This window comes from Lissotriton helveticus, chromosome 3_1 (genome assembly GCF_964261635.1).
Source record: "Lissotriton helveticus chromosome 3_1, aLisHel1.1, whole genome shotgun sequence".
Lineage (NCBI taxonomy): Eukaryota > Metazoa > Chordata > Amphibia > Caudata > Salamandridae > Lissotriton > Lissotriton helveticus.
In genome coordinates, this window is record NC_136061.1 from 272527587 (window position 1) to 272547111 (window position 19525).

Consider the following 19525-nt stretch of genomic DNA (forward strand, 5'->3'; position numbering starts at 1 on the left):
TAAAAAAAATGCCGAAGGTGTCTTCGGACTTTTACCTCAACGAACTAGTCATCTTAAAGATGTTCTTTCCTAATCCGCAATCCCCTGTGGAAACGGCGTTGCATACCCTTGACATCAGAAGATGTCTCAAGTTCTATTTGCAAAGGACCTCTACCATTCATAGAACAGATCAATTGTTTGTAGCCTACGGAAAAATACGGCAAGGACATGCAGTGTCAAAACAGATTATAGCTTGTTGGATTTCTGCTGCTATTGACTTCTGCCGTCAACAAGCTGGAAGACCTTTGCAGACAACTCCAAGAGAACACTCTACAAGGGCGGTCTCTTCCTCTACTGCTCTCTTTGCCGGTGTTCCTCTTCAACAAATCTGCAGAACAGCGACTTGGTCCAGCAGACACACTTTTACCAAGCACTACTGTTTGGAGGCTGCCAACAATGCTGATACGTCAGTGGGACACGCGGTTCTCCGCAATCTTTCAAATCAGGTTAGCCTCCGTTCTTCCCTCCTCTGTACTGCTTCTCAGACGCTTACTATCATGCCTATTATATGATAGCATTGCCCTATGGTTGCAAGCTTGCATGTATTTATGCATAATTATAGCATTCTTATAAAGTTATTGCATATGTTTTCTATACACATGTTTATGTTTCGAATAGTGTCTTTCAAGCATTTTTGGGTACTGCTATCTACTCTGATTCAGGCATGTGAATCTATGAAAGACACCCCAATACTGGAGAAGAACAATAGTTACTTACCTGTAATCTGTGGTTCTCCAGTATTGGTGTCTTTCATCGATTCACATGCAACCCGCCCACCTCCCATCAGAGGCTGGTTTATGCTCTTATCTCTTGGTTACACTCTTGTGCGAGAAAATCTGAGAGCCTGAGCCTCTGAGGAGAACATTCTGGTGGTGTTGTTGCCTGATTGGCTGCAGTTTGGACTATGTATAATGACTATGATAATCATAGATGTGGAACTTTTTTCCTTGTGGCTTTGGGCTACTTTACTTCCTGGTTTTATGCCGACGACGGGGAATGATTCAGGCATGTAAATCTATGGAAGACACCAATACTGGATAACCACAGACTACAGGTAAGTAATTATTGTTAGTCTTCCTTCCTCTCTCCCCCCCCCCCTTTGTATCAGAGACCCACTTTAAGTCTTTCAAAAGTTAAAGAGGGTTCTCACTAGTGCCAAGTATACCCCCCATCTCCCAAGATATTGGCCAACCAGTAAAGAAAAAGAAGGATAGAAAATCATAATATTGGTATACACCACATTATTTTATAATATAAACAATTGGAAAATACCAGCATAAAGAAATTTCCTCAGGCGGCCCACTTAGAAGCAGTTTGACTCCCACTTCCCTTTTAAACCTCCACCCCGTATCTTAATAAGCCCTCCCCTCCTAGTGCGGTGCTCAATCTTCGCCCGGTTCACTCACCGTCCTAGCCACAGCTCTCCTGAGCTACGGCGGGATTTCAGCACCTCCTGGGGAAGGGGGAATCCACCACTCCTCACTCTACACCGCTCCGTTGTCCTCGTACTCCATTCCTTCGTCGTACCGGTCTCTTTGCGATTCTTCCAGCTTTTCTTCAGCGTCCTGCTTCTTCACCTTGGTGTGTCCTCCGGCGTCTTCCTCGTTCCTCTCTCTCACCTCTTCCGAGTCTGCGTTTTCCTCCTTCCATATTGGTCCTTCCCCTTTTAGCCACTTCTTTCTTCCTGTAATGGAGAGGTTGGGAGTAATTGGTTAAATCTTTCTGTCTCCTGGCTTCCCGATCTCCGTGTTCTCTTCAACATTCAGGGCAGGTAACTGGGTTTCAGGGTTCTCTTCTCGGGGTCCTCCTCACACTGAATAATTCTGGACTAGTAACCTTTTATCAAGGAGACAAGCTAAAGCATCAGCTTTGTATTCTTATTTCATAAGCTGCACAGGAAGAGTGCAAGTAACAAAAAACACCTGGCCATAACAGTGCGAACTTCCTTCAGATACAGAGGAGAAATGAACGAATTAAGTTTCTCTCAGATACATACTTGGTAAAGCACAGTAAAAGTCAGATGTGCAAAGTCCTATTACATGCACTTCACACCAATTTAGGCAGCAGTACTGCAAACGTTCCTCAGGCACGGAAGATGCAGCAAGAGTTTAAGCATCCCAAAACCCAACAGGCAGCAGACAAAGCAACCCCCATTTCACACAAATGAGATATATCATGGACCAAATAAAAACATAAAACATAAAAATGTGCCACGTTTCAAATGTTTTTACATTCAGTATTCAGAATAGATTTTTCTTAAGGCAAAACAGTTACATCTCAGTTTTCAATATTGTGAAACAGGTGAAGATCATTAGAATAATTAGAATAGTATATATTTAGGCTCCTCCCTTTACTCACGAATGAGATATTGTTTGGCTCCAAATTAATGTTTTATTGATGTCGCAATCGCCTGAAAAACGTAAGTGCAATATTTCTTTAAAAACGTGTTTATCAAATTCCCACATCATCCAGACTCCCCCTTACCTTACTAAAAAATAAACAAAAATAAATTGTACTAAAAGCAATCTATTTTTAAGTTGCATTCTAAGGTATCAGGGCAGGAATGTCGGAATAAGTGAGTTGACCCTGGCAGACAGCTGAGAAGGCTCTACCTAGGGCAACCCCTGAAGGGCTGGGTCCCTAGGCCAGGGCCCACTTTGCCTATGCCTTAAAACGTCTCTGGCCCAACTAATATTGACTTTATCCATGGATACAGATTGCCTGTAGTAGCTGTAAAATATAGATGAAAACAAGCTCTGCGGACTATAAAAATAGCTCTAATAGAATTGCTTCTTAATAGAACTGTAATTGTTTTTCTTGCTTTGCTGTATACATCCCAGTTTAACTTTGAGAAATTAACATGTTATATGCAAACATGACTGCGCCCACAACACTGACCGAGACCGCAATGGCACAACTCCAGTACATTCTTCACAATGCATGATCGCTCAGCAAACACACCACTTAGATCTGGGACACTGTCTCATCCCTCAACCCAGATGTTATTGTCCTCACAGAGACATAGCTGAAACTTACGTCCGCACTGGCCATCGCCACTCCTGAAGGCTACAAGATAACACACTGGAACCAAACCATTACCATTAAACCAGCACAAATGCACGGTGCGAACAATGAGACTACAATTAACATTTCTACCATAGTTTAAATGTCATCTAGCAGCACCTACTTTTATGCCTTGATCTAGGAGAACATGGAGTGACATAACGTGCATTCAGAGTTTCTTATCGAGAATCAATGCATTGCATACCTGTTACAGCAAAATGCTGTAGCTATCAGCATTCAGGAGCAAGTGTTCTCTTGAAAGGAAAAGCTGCATCAGTCAGTTCTTCTCCTTACGGACTTTGCTCGGTATCACTTTTCAGTGCAGAACGGGATGCAGCAGCATCACAAGCAGTATGAAAATCTTCTGGCAGCATCTTGCGCAATAATCTGGGGCAAAGGAGCTCTTCTGGGTCTTTGGGTCTTATATATTTTAACTTATCTGAGATGGGAATTTCTGACATTAGGAATGTCTGATATAACCTATGTGCATCAATATGCTTGTCTTAGACACATTCTTATGATCAAATAAGGTAAAAACACGTCAGTTATGACTACACTGTTTGTTATTATAATCTGACCTTGACATAGAGACAAGAAGACAATTTTTCCTGACTGATGTTGCATCAGGTGTCTTATCAAGGTCATTGTCTGTACATCTGGTGTCTTATGTCGTTGTCTGAATGACTTGACACTTACACAGTTCTTTGAAAGGTAAGGACAGACATCTTGATGATTCTACAAAAATAGAGAAAATGGAGACTCAATCTGCTAAAGATGGAGTCTGGCATTGAGGATTTCATGCCAAGACCAGCAATGTTGTTGTCAAAGGCATCCGTGCCTACATGTTCACCGTCACGGGAAGGATCAACTGTGAAATATCGACTTTGACAACACATCTTTCTTTAAGATCCCTGTAATAAAAGCTTCCATGAGGGCCTCAAGACGTTTTTCCTTCAATAAAAAGGCTTTCAGCCTGTATCGGATCAGAACCTCGTCCTTCAAAACTGATGGCCCCACCTTTTGAAAATCTACATAAATCTTCTTTACAGTATCTGCCATGGAAAACTCCTTTTTTTTTTTTTTTTTTACTAGCAATCACATCAGCATGGAGTTAGTGAATTGCAATCAGTGTTAGAGCCTTTTACTGTTTTTCATTCTAATAGGTTAGTTTTAACGACCTATCCAAGGTAGTTTAAATATAAATACATCTATTTCACTTCCTACTTTCTTTCCTAATTCATCTGTTTCAGTGACATTATCTCTCCAATCTCGATATATGAAAAGAGTTCTCCATTTTTATTTGAAAAATCAAAGGATATTAGAAACATTCCTCAATTATCTTCTAATTGCTATCATATTAGACAAAGACTATCTACTTCTAAACAATAAATTACTAGATGGCTAGTAGTACACATTCTTTATGCTGCCAACTTAGTAACAACTATCTTGTATACATTTACTGTAACTACTATTTTGATACAGATGGGCAGCAGGTGGGGTTGGTCAAGAAACACTTAGAAATCTTTGTATCGCCTCGTAGGAATCTTCAGCACGTGCTAAACGATCCTTCCTGGATGTCTTTAAGCTTATTGAGTTGAGTTATTTTAATGCATTTTTTTGTATTAAAAAAAAAAGACCTGGCTCTGACAGGTATGCCAGTACAAGGCATTATTGGTAGTGGTGCCTCAAAGGTTCTTCAAGGGACCGGCTCTATTTTGGTATTTTCTAATGTAATATTTAAAGGTTAATCATCATACTACAACATTTCCAGCAATCGGGAAGAAAATTACATATCTGACAGACTTACATGGTACTATTTTCAAGAAGTTTGCATGGTTTAATTACATTCTACAATGTTTAATCAATGAAGAATACTATTTTGAAAGGGTTTTACAGAGTCTGTGCAGGCAGTGGGGAATTAATCAATGTTTATGACTTCAATGAAGATTCCTACGATGCAGAACTTGGACCACGGGTAAATAACCAAACTTGTTAGGTTTCGCCCTGCGAATCGATCGCGAAGCGATCGTCGCAGCGAAACCTATTGTGATTGTTTCTGGTTTAAGGAGTCAAGGGAGACAGCCAGGAGACAAGTGATGTGCACGCGCAACCTTCCGAACTGAGATCAGGTCGCGCGCGCTTCCTGTCTCCCATGGCTCCTTGGAAGCAGGCACGCACTCACACACACACATACAGACCCCCCCACCGCCGCGCATACACACAGTCACACACACACACACACACATAGAGATCCACCCAACCCCCCCCACCGCCACGCCGCCGCGCATGCACACACACATAGAGAAACCCCCCCCCCCGCTGCGCATACACACACACACACACACACACACACACATAGAGAACCCCCCCTCCCGCATGCACACACACATACATACAGAACGGCCCTCCGGCGCTCACACACACACATCCCCTACCTCAGCTCGGCGTGTGTTCTCATCATACGCAGGGACAGCCAACGTGCACGAGCACGGCGACGGCGTCTCCTGCGCTACACCCGTGGTTTCGGTTTCGCATGAAATGAAATGAAAGACTTGAAGCGTGATGCGTGAAGATGCCTCGCGCTGACTTTAAAAAATGCCTACATAACGGTAAGGGCGCGAGCAAGTATGACTTTTGAAATGACAAAAGAGTATAATTAATAAAATGCTCACGTTACGACTTGTGCTGAATACCTGCGCCTGATACATGTGTATCGACTTGACATTTCTCCACGGTTGTTTATTACTTGCGGAACTGCGGCCAGCGTAACCTTGGAAAACTGCACCGAGACCACGACAGTGGATTATTTTTGTTGTTGCTTGTAGGCAGAATTCCTTCACCCGAAGACACGTTTGTGTTTACTGAAACTGTGTGGTTGAATTCGTATTTTGTGGGCTGAAATGTAGGATTCCTAGGTTATCTGTTGAAATCAAGATCGGGTTATAGCTAGTCCGATGAACCCAGAGGCCAAGAATTATTAATGTGTCTGACAGGGAGATATCTCGTGGGAAATCTGAAATCACACAGGTTTTAAACCGCACAGAGTAGAACTGGACTAATGTGGAAACCAGCGAGACCAGTGTGCGAGCCATAATCCGATCACTTTATGCAGTCCAGGGTAAATAGATAAGGCCAACAGACTTTGCTTTGATTCATGTTCAATAGGGACGTGCCTCTCAGTGCAGCAGGTTATGTGGCACCGGGGCCCACTGCACCCCATATATGGATGTGTTTTATTACTCAACCAAGATGTAGGGGATTCTTTTTTTTGTGGCTAAATTAGAGCCCAGGGCACCCCTGCTGTCACTGATGTCGAAGGGCAGGCCAAGGCACCATGTCAGTGTTTAAATGAGCATAAGGGCCATTGTTGACGACCTGCTCCCCGGACCAGAAGCCCAGCCATAAACTAATTATTTTCAATAAACCGGCTCACCGCAGCCACTATCGACCCAAGAAGACCGTGCAAGCAAGACAGGGGTTCCTAATTGTTTACTCAATGGCTGCCCAGATTACCTCAGCATGGGTTGTACTGTGCTGCCTGCGCAGGTTGTTGACACAAAAATATCACAGCATGAAAGGATCTCCCTATCGATGCAGTGCCATGAGAACCTGAGTAGACTGACGTAAAGCTTTTTTTATCCAAATTATTTCTCGCTTGTTGAGTTCGAAGTAAAACCTTTTTATAATTTTTTTTTATAAACCTCAATTGTGTTAAGCATTTGTTCACGTTGCTTTTTCGCTTTACTGCGGTTCCCTTTCAGCGTGTTGTCCGCTCCTCCTTTTATCAGACTCTGTTCGATGGTTACCTCATTGAACGATAAGGCAACAATGGCTTCAAAGTGATGTCACTCGGGCAGATCAGACGGGTAGCGCGCGCCGCCGTCGAAGCCTGTCACAATATTGTGGCTTGATGATTTTTGGGACGTGGCAGCTGCCTTCGGAGGAGGCCGTGTCTCTTCCCAATTAGGATAAGTACATAGGTGGCGGCTCTGTTATCTTCATATTCTCCTTCCCTCATCCAAATAAATGAAATTCCCCAACCAGAGTTGGTTGCTTTTATTGTTCGTGATTTGGACATCTTTACCGCTCATAAGAATCGCCCCTTCAGAGTCGGCCGTTTATGGTAATTTGTCACCGTCTTGCACTTGCTGTCGTCGACAAGTCCTGCTCGGTTTGCCGATGTTGGTGGCTGTGTTGTTGTGTTAGATGTATAGTGTGGGCGTTTGTTAGTATTTTATTGAAAGATGAGGGGTTGTAGTGTGGTACTATGATACATTGCTTTCACCCCTTCAGGATTGAATTGCTGTTTTGTTATACTCAGGCCACTGTAATTATGCAGCAGGATAAAACCAATTATGTAGCATTGTTGACTAAATTATGCTACAACAAGAGGCTAATTATGCCGTATAATGCAGTGTTCGTTCTCCATGTTGTCATTCTTACACATTAGCACTGTGTGGGCAGAGGTTTCACCATATTAATATGTTTAATGCCTAAATGCAGTAGTCAGTATCTGAAAGGTGACCCTCCCCTGCCCTACAAAAGGCCTGACCGTGCATTACCACCTGGGTGGTCGCGTAGTAAGTCTTAATCTATTTGATATAAACATTACATTTTTATTTTGTTAAAATCTTGAAGTTATGCATAGGATGATGAATTATGTGGCCAGTGCAGCAAATTCATAATTATGTGCAAAATGCCACAGTCCTAGAATCTCATAATTTATGTGCCCCTGGTTATGGTACAAACATGGTATATTTTGCTTTAAGCTGATTTTTAGGTTTCGCCCTGCGAATCGATCGCGATGCGATCGTCGCAGCGAAACCTATTTTGATAGTTTTTGCTTTCAAGGAGTCAAGGGAGACAGGAGACAAGTGATGTGCACGCGCAACCTTCCGAACTGGGATCAGGTCGCGCGCGATTCCTGTCTCCCATGGCTCCTTGGAAGCAGGCACACACGCACTCACACACACACATACAGACCCCCCCCCCACCGCCGCGCATACACACAGTCTCACACACACATAGAGATCCCCCCCAACTCCGCCCCCTGCCACCGCGCATACACGCACACACACACATAGAGAAACCCCCCCGTCGCCGCCGCGCATACACGCACACACACATAGAGAACCCCTGCAGCCCGCATGCACACACACATACATACAGAACCCCCTGGCCCTCCGGCGCTCACACACACACACATCCCCTACCTCAGCTCGGCGTGTTTTCCGGCGTGTCTTCTCATCATGCGCAGGGACAGCCAACGTGCACGAGCACGGCGACGGAGTCTCCTGCGCTACACCCTTGGTTTCGGTTTCGCGTGAAATGAAATGAAAGACTTGAAGCGTGATGCGTGAAGATGCCCTGAGCTGACTTTAAAAAATGCCTACATAACGGTAAGGGCGCGAGCAAGTATGACTTTTGAAATGACAAAAGAGTATAATAAAATGCTCACGTTACGACTTGAAAGACTGGTGCTGAATACCTGCGCCTGATACACCGCTGCTGAAATAAATGTTAAACCCTCCTCTTCACGAAACAGAGCAGGTCACAGTCGAGGAGGAGGCAGAAAGCACACACTTGTATTTTGCGTTTTCATTTTAATCTGCACGGTAGCAGTGATCACGGGATGTGCTTATGTTATTGAGTGAGTGCTACAACTAATTTCTATAGGTGCTGGATCGTCGCCGGTCCATTCCCGGGCAGCTGCTGGGTGCGCCATGCTATACTCTTTGCTGACTTTGTATACACTGCTTCCCCCTCCTCTTCCGGGCAGCCGCTGCCTAAGAGTCCCGCCAGCTGTTGGGCACGCCGTGCAGGCAGACTCGAACCGTTGTACTCTGTGTTTGTAGATTGGTGCATTGACTACATGAGTTACTCACACTTGGGCTTGTGACACGTGAGAGGTCTTTGTCACCTAGCAAACCCGCCCATATCCATGGAAGCTTCTTCTGCCCAGTGTTGTTTAAGAGCAAGTTTGGTTCGACCGTGTTTTGCCAAGACCCACGGTGAATCTGCCGGTGCTAGAGTTGTAGCAGACATCTTCCTTAAGATTTCCAGCTCTGGTCTCTTTACAAAGGACACAAGTGATGGGCGGGGGAGGGGTTTGCACAATGTCCCTGTAGGGTCTGAGATAACCTCCTTCAATGAATTGGTTCGTGTTTCTGTTTGCTTTGTGTCCTCATAACATGGGCTGCGGTTTTGTAAACAGACATCCATTCCTTTCATCTTGCAGAGCCCACTGACTTCTAATGTTTGCGATTTATTTATTTATTTACTTATTTATTTAAAGTTTTATCGGGAGCGAACTTGACCCGTGAGGGTATCAGAGCGCTTTACAGGTTGAAGGAGTAATACAGAGAGAATAGCAATAAGTCAGGGGGGGTAAATAGCGATGAGGGTCCTATGGTAGGCAGGGAGTCAAAGGGGTATGTACAAGGAAGGAGGGGGTGAAAAGGTACAAGGAGCATTTTACAGAATAAATAATTATACGTTAGGAAGGAAAGTGCAGGGGTGCTTTACGTTAACACAGTGATCAAGGATCATACATACCCTGTTCTATTGTATGATGATGTATCACAAAGGTGATAAGTCTCTCGGTGCTAGTGGCACGGGTTAGTCAAGGAATTTAGCCATGAGGAAGGATTTAGCCTCTTAAGCGCTGTTTAGGGTGAGGCGTTTTCACAGTAAATGAATTAACATGAATGCATTTATTTACTTTAAAAGCATTTAACTAGGCAGGGCACTGTTGTGGTAGCATGGCGACACTGACCTTTTAATCCATGGGCATTTCCCCAGTCGGCAGGAGGCCTTGGAGATTGATTTTGAAATTAAAAGTTCCAATCCTCCGCTTTCCTTTTAAAAATCATTTTTTTCAGGTGTGTCGGCACCTTATTTCATGAAAAGCAAATCAAACTGCCTCTCCAGAGAAGTGGAACATTTGAAAGAAAATGTTAAGTCTTCCTTAACTAAAAGGTTGCAAGATTTCCGTTTTAATGTCTGGTCAGTTTCCATAGGTTAAACAAGTGTTTGCAATGCAATAGGTCTCACATTTATGCGAGTTTAAGCCATTGACATTGTAAATGACAATGCCTTTTATTTATGTTTTCAAAACAAATACGTAAATAAAAGGCATTGTCATTTACAATGCCAATGGCTCAAATTCTCACAAATGCAAAACCTATTGCATTGTAAATGCTTGTTTTTCTAAGTGGCTGGTCTTTATTAAACATTATAGCAAGAAAAAAAGCAGAAAAACCAAAACCCTGTAGAATGCATTGAAAAATAAAAAATGTTAATGGTAATTTGAATCATAACCTCATCCATAACCAAGGAGCTCTTTTTTTTAAAAGAACTTTGTTAAAAAAAAAATAAGGTTCACTCATTTGGTGCATATATGCACTATTACACTGAGGATGCCACCTTTTTACCTCTGTATCTGAAAGCACAGACCTAAAGAAATGACCTCATCTAAGGAAGTATCATTCAAAATGTTTTATTTTCCACTGAAGAAAAACCCTCAGCAATGTCTGGTGCATTCCCTTCTGCTGATGTGATGCTGTGGTTATAGAAAACTATGTGAAAGTAGAATTTTGTATTATGATGAGAAAAACAAATTAGTAAGCCTCATTCCACTGTGGTACTTTTGGGTGTTGTCTTACTTGTCCTCAAATAGTTGGTAATTGTTGGCATGTAATTTGTAACCATTTCGGAAGGAGAGAGAGTAAGGATTAAGAGTAGTTGAATAATCTGGAAGGTGATTTTTCCTAGTGCAGTGCAGAGCAGACATTATAACCCAAATGTTCCACCCTAGATTGAAAGCTAAAGCAGAAGCTGTGGCTGTGGCTGCGCAAATTGTTCATAAGGAATTCCTACTTGTTGCTTCAGAACCTCTGACTAAAACCTCAAGCAGTGTTCTAAGATAGACTCTTAAAATGTATATTTTTCAAATATGTTTGCTCAGGTGACTTGGGTTCAGTGTTAGCCCCAGCTAGCACCAAAACCCAAAATAGTGATGGCATCAAAGATGGTCATTACCATCCACTCACGAGCAGTTTAAACCAATCAGGCTGGATGTGTTTCTATGTAAAATAAATATATCAAGCTTAAAGTGTTGGGGTTTGTTCTATTTGCTAGTTACGTTCTTTGTGAGTTAATAATTTTGAGATCAGTAAAATATCGTTTGTCTCTAAAAAAAACTCGATAGCTACAGTCATGTTAACTGGATGCCTCTAAAATTCAATTTCAAAGTCCTTTGTTATGTGAGTTAGAGGTAAGAAATATTTCCAGACTCTGACATTCGATTCTGCGCTGACAAACACTTTTGATCAAGTCACTTTCTTACAATCCACCAAGCAAAAACACAGGGTCTGAACAAGAAATCAGGACTATAAAGGTCAGGTGTCTCTTGCTATTAACTCCACCTGAATTCCAGCCCAAGAGCGCAAGTAAACTTCCTTTTGTTCAGGAAGGAGAGAAACGGTTCTGTTCGAGTGAGCGTAATGTGTGCCCTGAAACATACTCTTTGTGCTCTTAACAGGAAGAATATGCCACTGAAGGTCTTGAATGGTCTTTCATCAGCTACCAGGACAACCAGGGATGTGTTGATCTAATTGATGGAAGCCCCGTCAGCATCTTTTCTCTACTTAACGAGGTCTGTTCAATGATGAACCATTTTAATAATTACTTGCACTTTTAGGCTCTGTTTTTTATCATATGATCACCAGGCAAAATGGCAGTTCTTAACGGTTTAGTTTTTATTTTTACGTGTGGTTATGTAAATGGCACACAAAGTGTTATATGCAGTAACTGCAGAAACATTTCTTATCTTCCACACATTATAGTTTTCTCAAAATCTGTGCCTATTTCTTCAAACTTGCAAAGAACTGCTAATAAAACTACAGCATTATTAAATGCATTTTGGAGACTGTCTTGCATAGGTTTACTTGCTACTGCTGTAGGATAATCTGCATGCATGTGTGAATGTATATATGTGCTATTTGCATAGCAAAAACCTAGCCAAAAGTAAGTTGAGTGATATTCAAGGTCAAAGGCGGTGATATAATCTGAGTGATTGGATAGGTAGCTAGCTTTTGGTAATGCAAGTGGACTCTTACTGCATTGTTATGTAATGTTCTTTAAAGAGGAATGTCTTTCTCTTATCTAAATTCGAGCAGGATTGAGGTGGTCCTGATGGATGGTAATTTTGTCTTTTTTCTGCTTGTTATAGTCCTCGTGAGGAACGCTCACAATGTTTTCACGTTATTGATTTTACTCAAAATACCTAGCTAATTTTGTTTCTCATACTTTCCCTCTGACAGGAGTGTCGCCTGAACAGGTCTTCTAATGCTGCTCAGCTACAGACTCGTATAGAGAAGGGACTTGCTAGCAACCAAAGTATGAGCAGAGATAAATTCAACAAAAAGCCACATTTTATATTGTCTCATTATGCTGGAAGAGTGACCTACCTGATAGAAGATATGGCAGAGAAAAACCGGGTATGGATGACATTATTTTAGTTTACTCAAACTGAGTTTTCAAACCTTTAAAACACATATACATATTCTTATCTTTAACATTAACTATGGAATCTTTTTGGTGAAAGATTTCATCACCACCGTCCTGTCTTCCTACTCATGCAGTAGCTATTTTGGTTGCTGATCAGTAGAATGAGACTGTATCATCTGTGGGAAACATCCTTTACAACGCAACTTTTACCATGCAGTGCTATTACAACGCAGGTTTTACACCAAAAACCATTACAACGCATTGCGCTGGGGGGCGCTCTAGGATAGGGAATAGATTTAATTTACTATCCAACACCTTCCCTAGTGTCCACGGGGACTGGAGTTGGAATAGTAAATTAAACTATTCACTATCCAGCACCCCAAAGCGCTATGCGTTGTAATGGTATGCGTTGTAAAAACTGCGTTGTAACAGCATGCGTGGTAAAAGCATGCGTTGTAACGTCATACATCCATCATCTGTACAGTAGAGATAACAAATATTCAGCTTGTAATTTGTTGCAAACATATGTAGGCAGTTTAATGATAATAATTGCTGTTCTTTAAAATAGGGGCTAGTATGCAGATATAGTCCTTCCCTCCTGTATTGAAGACCTGCAATGCAATAAATAAACCTCTCTTTCCCCACAAATCTCTTTCGAGTAAAGGGTTAATTTCAGGGAAAGTAATCCGAGAAGAGGAGGAGCTGAAAAGCAAGTCACCATATACTCATTGAAGTGGCAATCTGTTTTCTGCTTTGCGATCTGCCATTTATACTGCCTCCTGGCTCTGGCTCAAGTATTGTGCTGTCGCATGTCATCTCTAATGAAGGATTTCAATAGAGTAGTTGTGTCATTTGTTTATTATAGGTATGTAATGGTGGCCTAGCTACACTAATAAGGACACTGGGTACTGGTAAACGATTATTGCATGATTTCTCCTCCACTGCATCGCATTGAATGCTCACCCTTGAAATGTATGCTTACGCCATTCTGGCTGACCTCTTGATTTTCTTCGAGCCAAAGAGGGCAGGTGAACTTTCCTATTATCTACATTTAGCTCATCTGCTAATACAGCTGTCACACTAACACTTCCCTAACCCTTCTGTTATCTGAGGAATGGACTAGCTGAATGACGCCACAAAATCTTACTGCAGTTTCTTAAAGGAATGGGAAGGGCAAAAGGATCTTGATGACAGTCAGTAGGTTTCAGGATGAGATCCTCACCTGTACTGTAAAATAGGTTTCTAAACAAAAGTTAGCTAGGAGATTGAGATTGGAGAAGTGTGGCTCAATGGTTAGAGCGGCAGACCCTGATGCAGAGGTCTAGCCCGGGACCAGGGTTCAATTCCCCGCCTCGGCGGGTCTTGGGCTCCAAAAATTCCACGGACCTGATAATTCTCGCCTCGTTGCCTATTCCAATCATGGAGTCCCACTCTGCAACTCTGGGTAATAGCTTGCTTAATCTCCACAACGGCCCCCACAACGCTAAGGATGCCTGGCCTCCACCTTGGGGGTGCCTAGGAGTGGATACCTCACAGGGAAAGCCAGGATGGGTTCCCCAGCGGTATTCGTACAAGCGCCTTGAGACCCTTGCGGGTGAGTAGTGCGCTATACAAGTACCAATTTACATTTTACATTTAATCGGGTGGGGGAAAAGGTTTGGTTGAAAAAATATTAACACATGACTTCCCCTTGAAGTCGTGCAGAGCCTTGGTCAAGACAAGTAACTATTGTTTCAACCCACCTTTCAGTTTAACTTGTTAAATCCTAGTTTATCAATTGTATTTCTTCTTCATCTTGTATTGTATATAAAAAGGAATAAAAGTATAGGAGGGATTTGTTAGATTTACATTTGTGCTAATTTAATTTTTGGGGGTTCTTTGTTTTTTGATATTGTATTGTACAAGTGCCATGTTTTACTTATTTATAAGGATTCATACAACGTCAATGGAGTACATGAATACGCATTTCAAAGAAAACCTAGAACTTTCTTGCTGACTACTTAGTTGGATACCTAGTGTAATGAATTTCATGTATATCAATGATACTTAATTATTTCTGAATTTCAGTGTGTTGTCAGGCAGTGAGAAACGCACATTGATGTCCATTTTGGTTGCAGATTGTGTTGTGACAAAGCATTTATTTTTTATAGGATGCAAAACTATGGCTGTTAGGCATGGGCCATCAAAGGTGTGGGTTTTCAGGGTAGATCTGGTTTGGGGCCTAAGCTGCTGACATTAGAAAGTGGGGACCTGGATTTGAATGTAAACATTTCAGTTATGTAATGTAATTAGGTATTTATAGAGCGCACAGCTACTCCAGAGTGTCCGGACGCTACAGGACCACGAGACAGACATCCACACTCTTACATGATAAAGAGCAGCAGACCATGCTATTGCAAGAAAAGCCAGGTCTTCAACTGCTTCCTGAAGGTAAGAGAACCTTGCACCTGCCTGAGGGAAAATGGAAGACGATTCCATAACCGGGAGGCCAGAACTTGAAAGGACCGACCTCCCAGTCGGGACCGGGAGAACTTTGGGGTAGTCAACAGAAGCTGCGATGAAGACCTCTGCTCTTTGCGGCACGTAGTGCTGAATCCTTTTCCTGACATAGACGGCTCCAGTATCATGTAGGGCCCTGAAAGTCAGAACTAGAGCTTAAAATTGAATTCTCTTCTGAACCGGCAGCCAGTGAAGGGACTTAAGATGGATAGACATGCACGCTCTGGTACCTACCATGAGAATTGCTCTGGCCGCCGGGTTCTGCACCACCTGCATTCTGTGTAGTAAATATTCCGGTAGGCCGAGATAAAAGACGTTGACGTAGTCCAGCCTTGATACAATCAGGGCTTGGACTACAATCTTCCTGCACTTGACTGGTAGCAGAGGAAGGACATTTTATAGCATTTTTAACAGGCCAGGGCAGGTACCGGCAATGGTTTGGATCTGAGCCTTCATAGATAAGTTAGCATCTAGCTTGACTCCTAAGTTCTTCACAGTGCTTACTGGGGCTTCAGACGGGGACACATCCTGAGACCACCACTGCCGCCATGCTTCGCACGGTGAGGGCCAGAAGAAAATGATTTCCTGATTTCTCCGGGTTGCACTTCCGTTGATTCCGCCTTAACCAGAACAACACCTCAGACAGGCAGATGCTCCCTTGTCACAGGTGAACAGCAGTTGCGTATCATCAGCGTATGATACTATTTTAGCGCCATAAGCCTTGACAAGCAGAGCAAGGGGAGCCAAATAAACATTAAAAAGTGTGGGGCTCAGGATGGATCCCTGAGGGACCCCTACCTTCATGGAGGAGGTGGGAACTGCAAAGGGAGGGGACCAAATTGTTTGCTGTCGGTCTCTTAGAAAGAATGAGAACCACTTGAATACCGTGCCTCCAACGCCGCACTCCTGGAGCGTCTGTAATAGCCGGTCGTGGGGCACGGTATCAAAACCCGTGGAGAGATCCTATAGTATCAACACCGCCTTTCCCCCTTTATCTAGTGTCTCTTTAATAGCTTCGGAGACTTCCAATAGGGCTGTTTCTGTGCTAAAATTTGCTCTAAAACCCGACTGACTCTGATGGAGTACATGGTTGGGTTCCACATATTTGGTGGGAACTAGATTCACATATTTTTCCAAAACTTTAGAAAAAATGCCTATAATTGGAGACCACCAAAGGGTCAGCCGAAAGGCTTCTTTAGTAGAGGGAGGATTTCAGTAATTTTCCAGCTCTCTGGCACCTGCCCCTTTTGCAGTGAGTTGTATAAAATCCGATTGATGGCTGGATTTATATTCTCAGCTAGGAGACAGTACTTTGGCTGGACATGGATCCGAGAGCGAGCCTGACTTAAGGGTTTTCATTATTTCCAGAGTTTTTCTTGGGGAATTGGTGGAAACTGGTTGAGGACGGGGCCAGTCGCAGGAGTTGCATGAGGTGGTGGCCCCGTCATTACTTCTTTCACCAGGTGCGGAGTCTCAAAGGAATTTTGAATAGTTTTAATTTTGTTGTGGAAAAAACCCTCAAGATGGGTAGTCCACTCACTGGTGGGTGTGAAGGGTATATCAACCGCACTAAGGGCTGAGAAATTTCATACAATTTTAAAAATTGCTTTACTTTTGTTTCCTGCTGACTCGATTTTGAAAGTGAAGAAATATTTATTTTCCTCACTGTGAAGGAAAGCTTCAATTATATTAAGGACACAGAGGCACGGGTTAAACATTTCTCTTTTAACATTTATTTCTCAGTAGCCCAACATGATTATATATGCTTCCATCAAAATGAGACTACATGTCCCATGAGTCTTAAAACTTGTAACAACAACCACCAGCCAATACTGTTGCTCCATGTCCTACAAAGCAAGCCACAAAGGGAAAGCAGTTAGTCTTTCTTCGTGCAAACCATCTACCACTGCGTAATCAGGTTTTAAACTTCCTACTTTTGTTCCAACTCTAAAAGAAAATAAGTAAATGTAAAAAAAGAAAAATGTAAACCTCCTTCTTGCTAATCAAGATGTTCATACCAAAACATATTTACTGAACCATTTGAGGATAAATTATTGATCACACGTATGCCGTATGCCATATGTTGTGATCTTCATTAAATCTTCTTGCTGATCCTCACATCCGTATCCTTAATTGAATTTAAACTTTCCTTCATAATAGCTAGGACATTTTACATTCTATATCAGGAACGAAGGTTCAGATCAAGCAGTGTTAAAGTTTACTTGCAACCAGTGAGGTCAGCCCCATCACTGGTTTGAAATAAAGTGTCTAAAAATTAGAATCTGAAGATCAATCAGCCGCATAAAGGAGGTCCTCCAAATTGCTACAGAGAGAAGGCTTTAGAAGCCATAGCCTCTTGCTGGAGTGCTTCCCAAACAAGAATGTATCAATGGCTGCATCCTCATGGACTCATTTTAGCCATCGTGCAGTGTTAGGGATGAGACTAGTTGTACCTTACCCGAAGGTCCTAATTCCTCTGTCATTGCCTCCTAAGCTCTGAGGCACCTCACCACACACAGTTGGGTTGTTGGAGTAAAGCTGGGTATTATACCTCCTTTCTACGAACTTTTGTGTTTCTAGAATCTGTAAAAGATACTCCCTCTTGAGTAAACATTCCTGAAGTAATCTCTTAGATGAGAAGAGGTACAATAAAATCACCAAATTTCCTATAAACTGCTTCTTGGGATAAGAATTGGTTGTCTTGCCAGGACTCCAATGACCTAAGCATCACGTTTGTACCACACAATTGGGAATATCTGGATTTAGGGGATCTTCACAGCCGAACACCTCGTAGCAACCCTTATAAAAAAAGAGTGCTCTACTGCCGCAACCTCACTGAAGGGAAGGCGACCCGCTGAAACATCTCATTTATAGGCGTTAATTGTCCAATACGCAAAACCTGCTCCCGCCAGTTCTGATAAATTCAGTGTGCACACAGTCTGCCCCCCCCCCCCCCCTCAGGATCTAATCCCCATCCCAGACTCCGGCATAAATCTCTGTGCCAAGCTGTGAGCTGTAACGTTTGTTTGATGGTAGAATCCACCCATGCTCTCCCGATGAAGTTGGAAGCATGTCCCGATAAACCTGGGATGTCCCAACGTCCCCCGTAATCTTCCATGCCATCAGTTTGAAGATCCCCTCTTTGTACTCGTTGGTGTGAGTTGCCATGAGCATCCCTCAGCAAGTTTCGGGTCCGGGAAAGTTGTTTTGGAGAATCCATAGAAAGTTCCACAAGTACGGATAACAAAGCTTGCAATCTCGAAAGCAGTGTCACTATCACCATTTACTCCGCCTTCCTCCTAACCTCAGTGATGTCACTGACCATGTCATGAATGATCTAATATGTGACATCATCAGCAGTGGATTGCGGGTCCGCGAAATATAGTTAGTACAACTAACTATATAGGAGCAATTTCAATTGTTTTGTATGAGTGAAATGTCCAGCTAACTATAACACCCCTAAAACTTATAGTTTTTTTAGTGAATTTCAAAGGTTTTTTAAAAGCTAATTCCTAACTATATAAGGCCTGAAACCTATGGTTTTTTCAGTGAATTTCAAAGGTTTTTTAAATGCTAATTCCGAACTATATAAGGCCTGAAACCTATGGTTTTTTCAGTGAATTTGCAAGGTCTTTTAAATGCTAATTCCTAACTATATAAGGCCTGAAACCTATGTTTTTTTCAGTGGATTTGCAAGGTTTTTTATATGCTAATTCCTAACTATATAAGGCCTGAAACCTATGGTTTTTCCAGTGAATTTGCAAGGTTTTTTAAATGCTAATTCCTAACTATATAAGGCCTGAAACCTATGTTTTTTCAGTAAATTTGCAAGGTTTTTTAAATGCTAATTCCTAACTATATAAGGCCTGAAACCTATGTTTTTTTCAGTGAATTTGCAAGGTTTTTTAAATGCTAATTCCTAACTATATAAGGCTTGAAACCTATGGTTTTTTCATTGAATTTCGAAGGTTTTTAAATGACGATTTTTAAATGTATCATTTGTTATTTTTTTTATACTGATTTACTACATTTTTGCAGGCAGGTGTTCAGAGGGCATGCCCCCTTTTTACAACACTCTGCAGCGCAACCCCTGGGGCGTTTGCAGAGGAGGAACTAATTCCCCTTGCATACTGGGGGTCCCTGGGGGGCAACTAGTCCACCAGGAGCCTCCAGTATAATCTAGGGAGCTGCATTACAGAGAGGTGTAATGGGGCCACACCCTTTTTTACACCTCTCTGCAACGCAGCCCCCGGGCGTGTTTGCAGAGGTGGAACTAATTCCCCTTGCATACTGGGGGTCCCTGGGGGCCAACTAGCCCACCTGGAACCTGCAGTATGCGCCAGGGGGCTGCATTGCAGAGAGGTGTAATGAGGCCACACCCTTTTGTACACCTCTCTGCAGCGCAACCCCTGGC

General features: G+C 42.6%; 1 protein-coding gene across 4 annotated transcripts in view; it reads left to right on the top strand.

Moving 5' to 3' along the window:
* MYO19 (myosin XIX) overlaps nucleotides 1-19525 on the top strand; it is a 580271-nt gene that overhangs the window by 321517 nt on the left and 239229 nt on the right. For all 4 annotated transcript variants that reach the window (XM_078679796.1, XM_078679798.1, XM_078679795.1 and 1 more), the window contains 2 exons: nucleotides 11645-11758; nucleotides 12426-12602. In XM_078679796.1, coding sequence (XP_078535922.1) covers nucleotides 11645-11758; nucleotides 12426-12602 — 291 coding nt within the window. The remainder of the gene's footprint in view (nucleotides 1-11644; nucleotides 11759-12425; nucleotides 12603-19525) is intronic.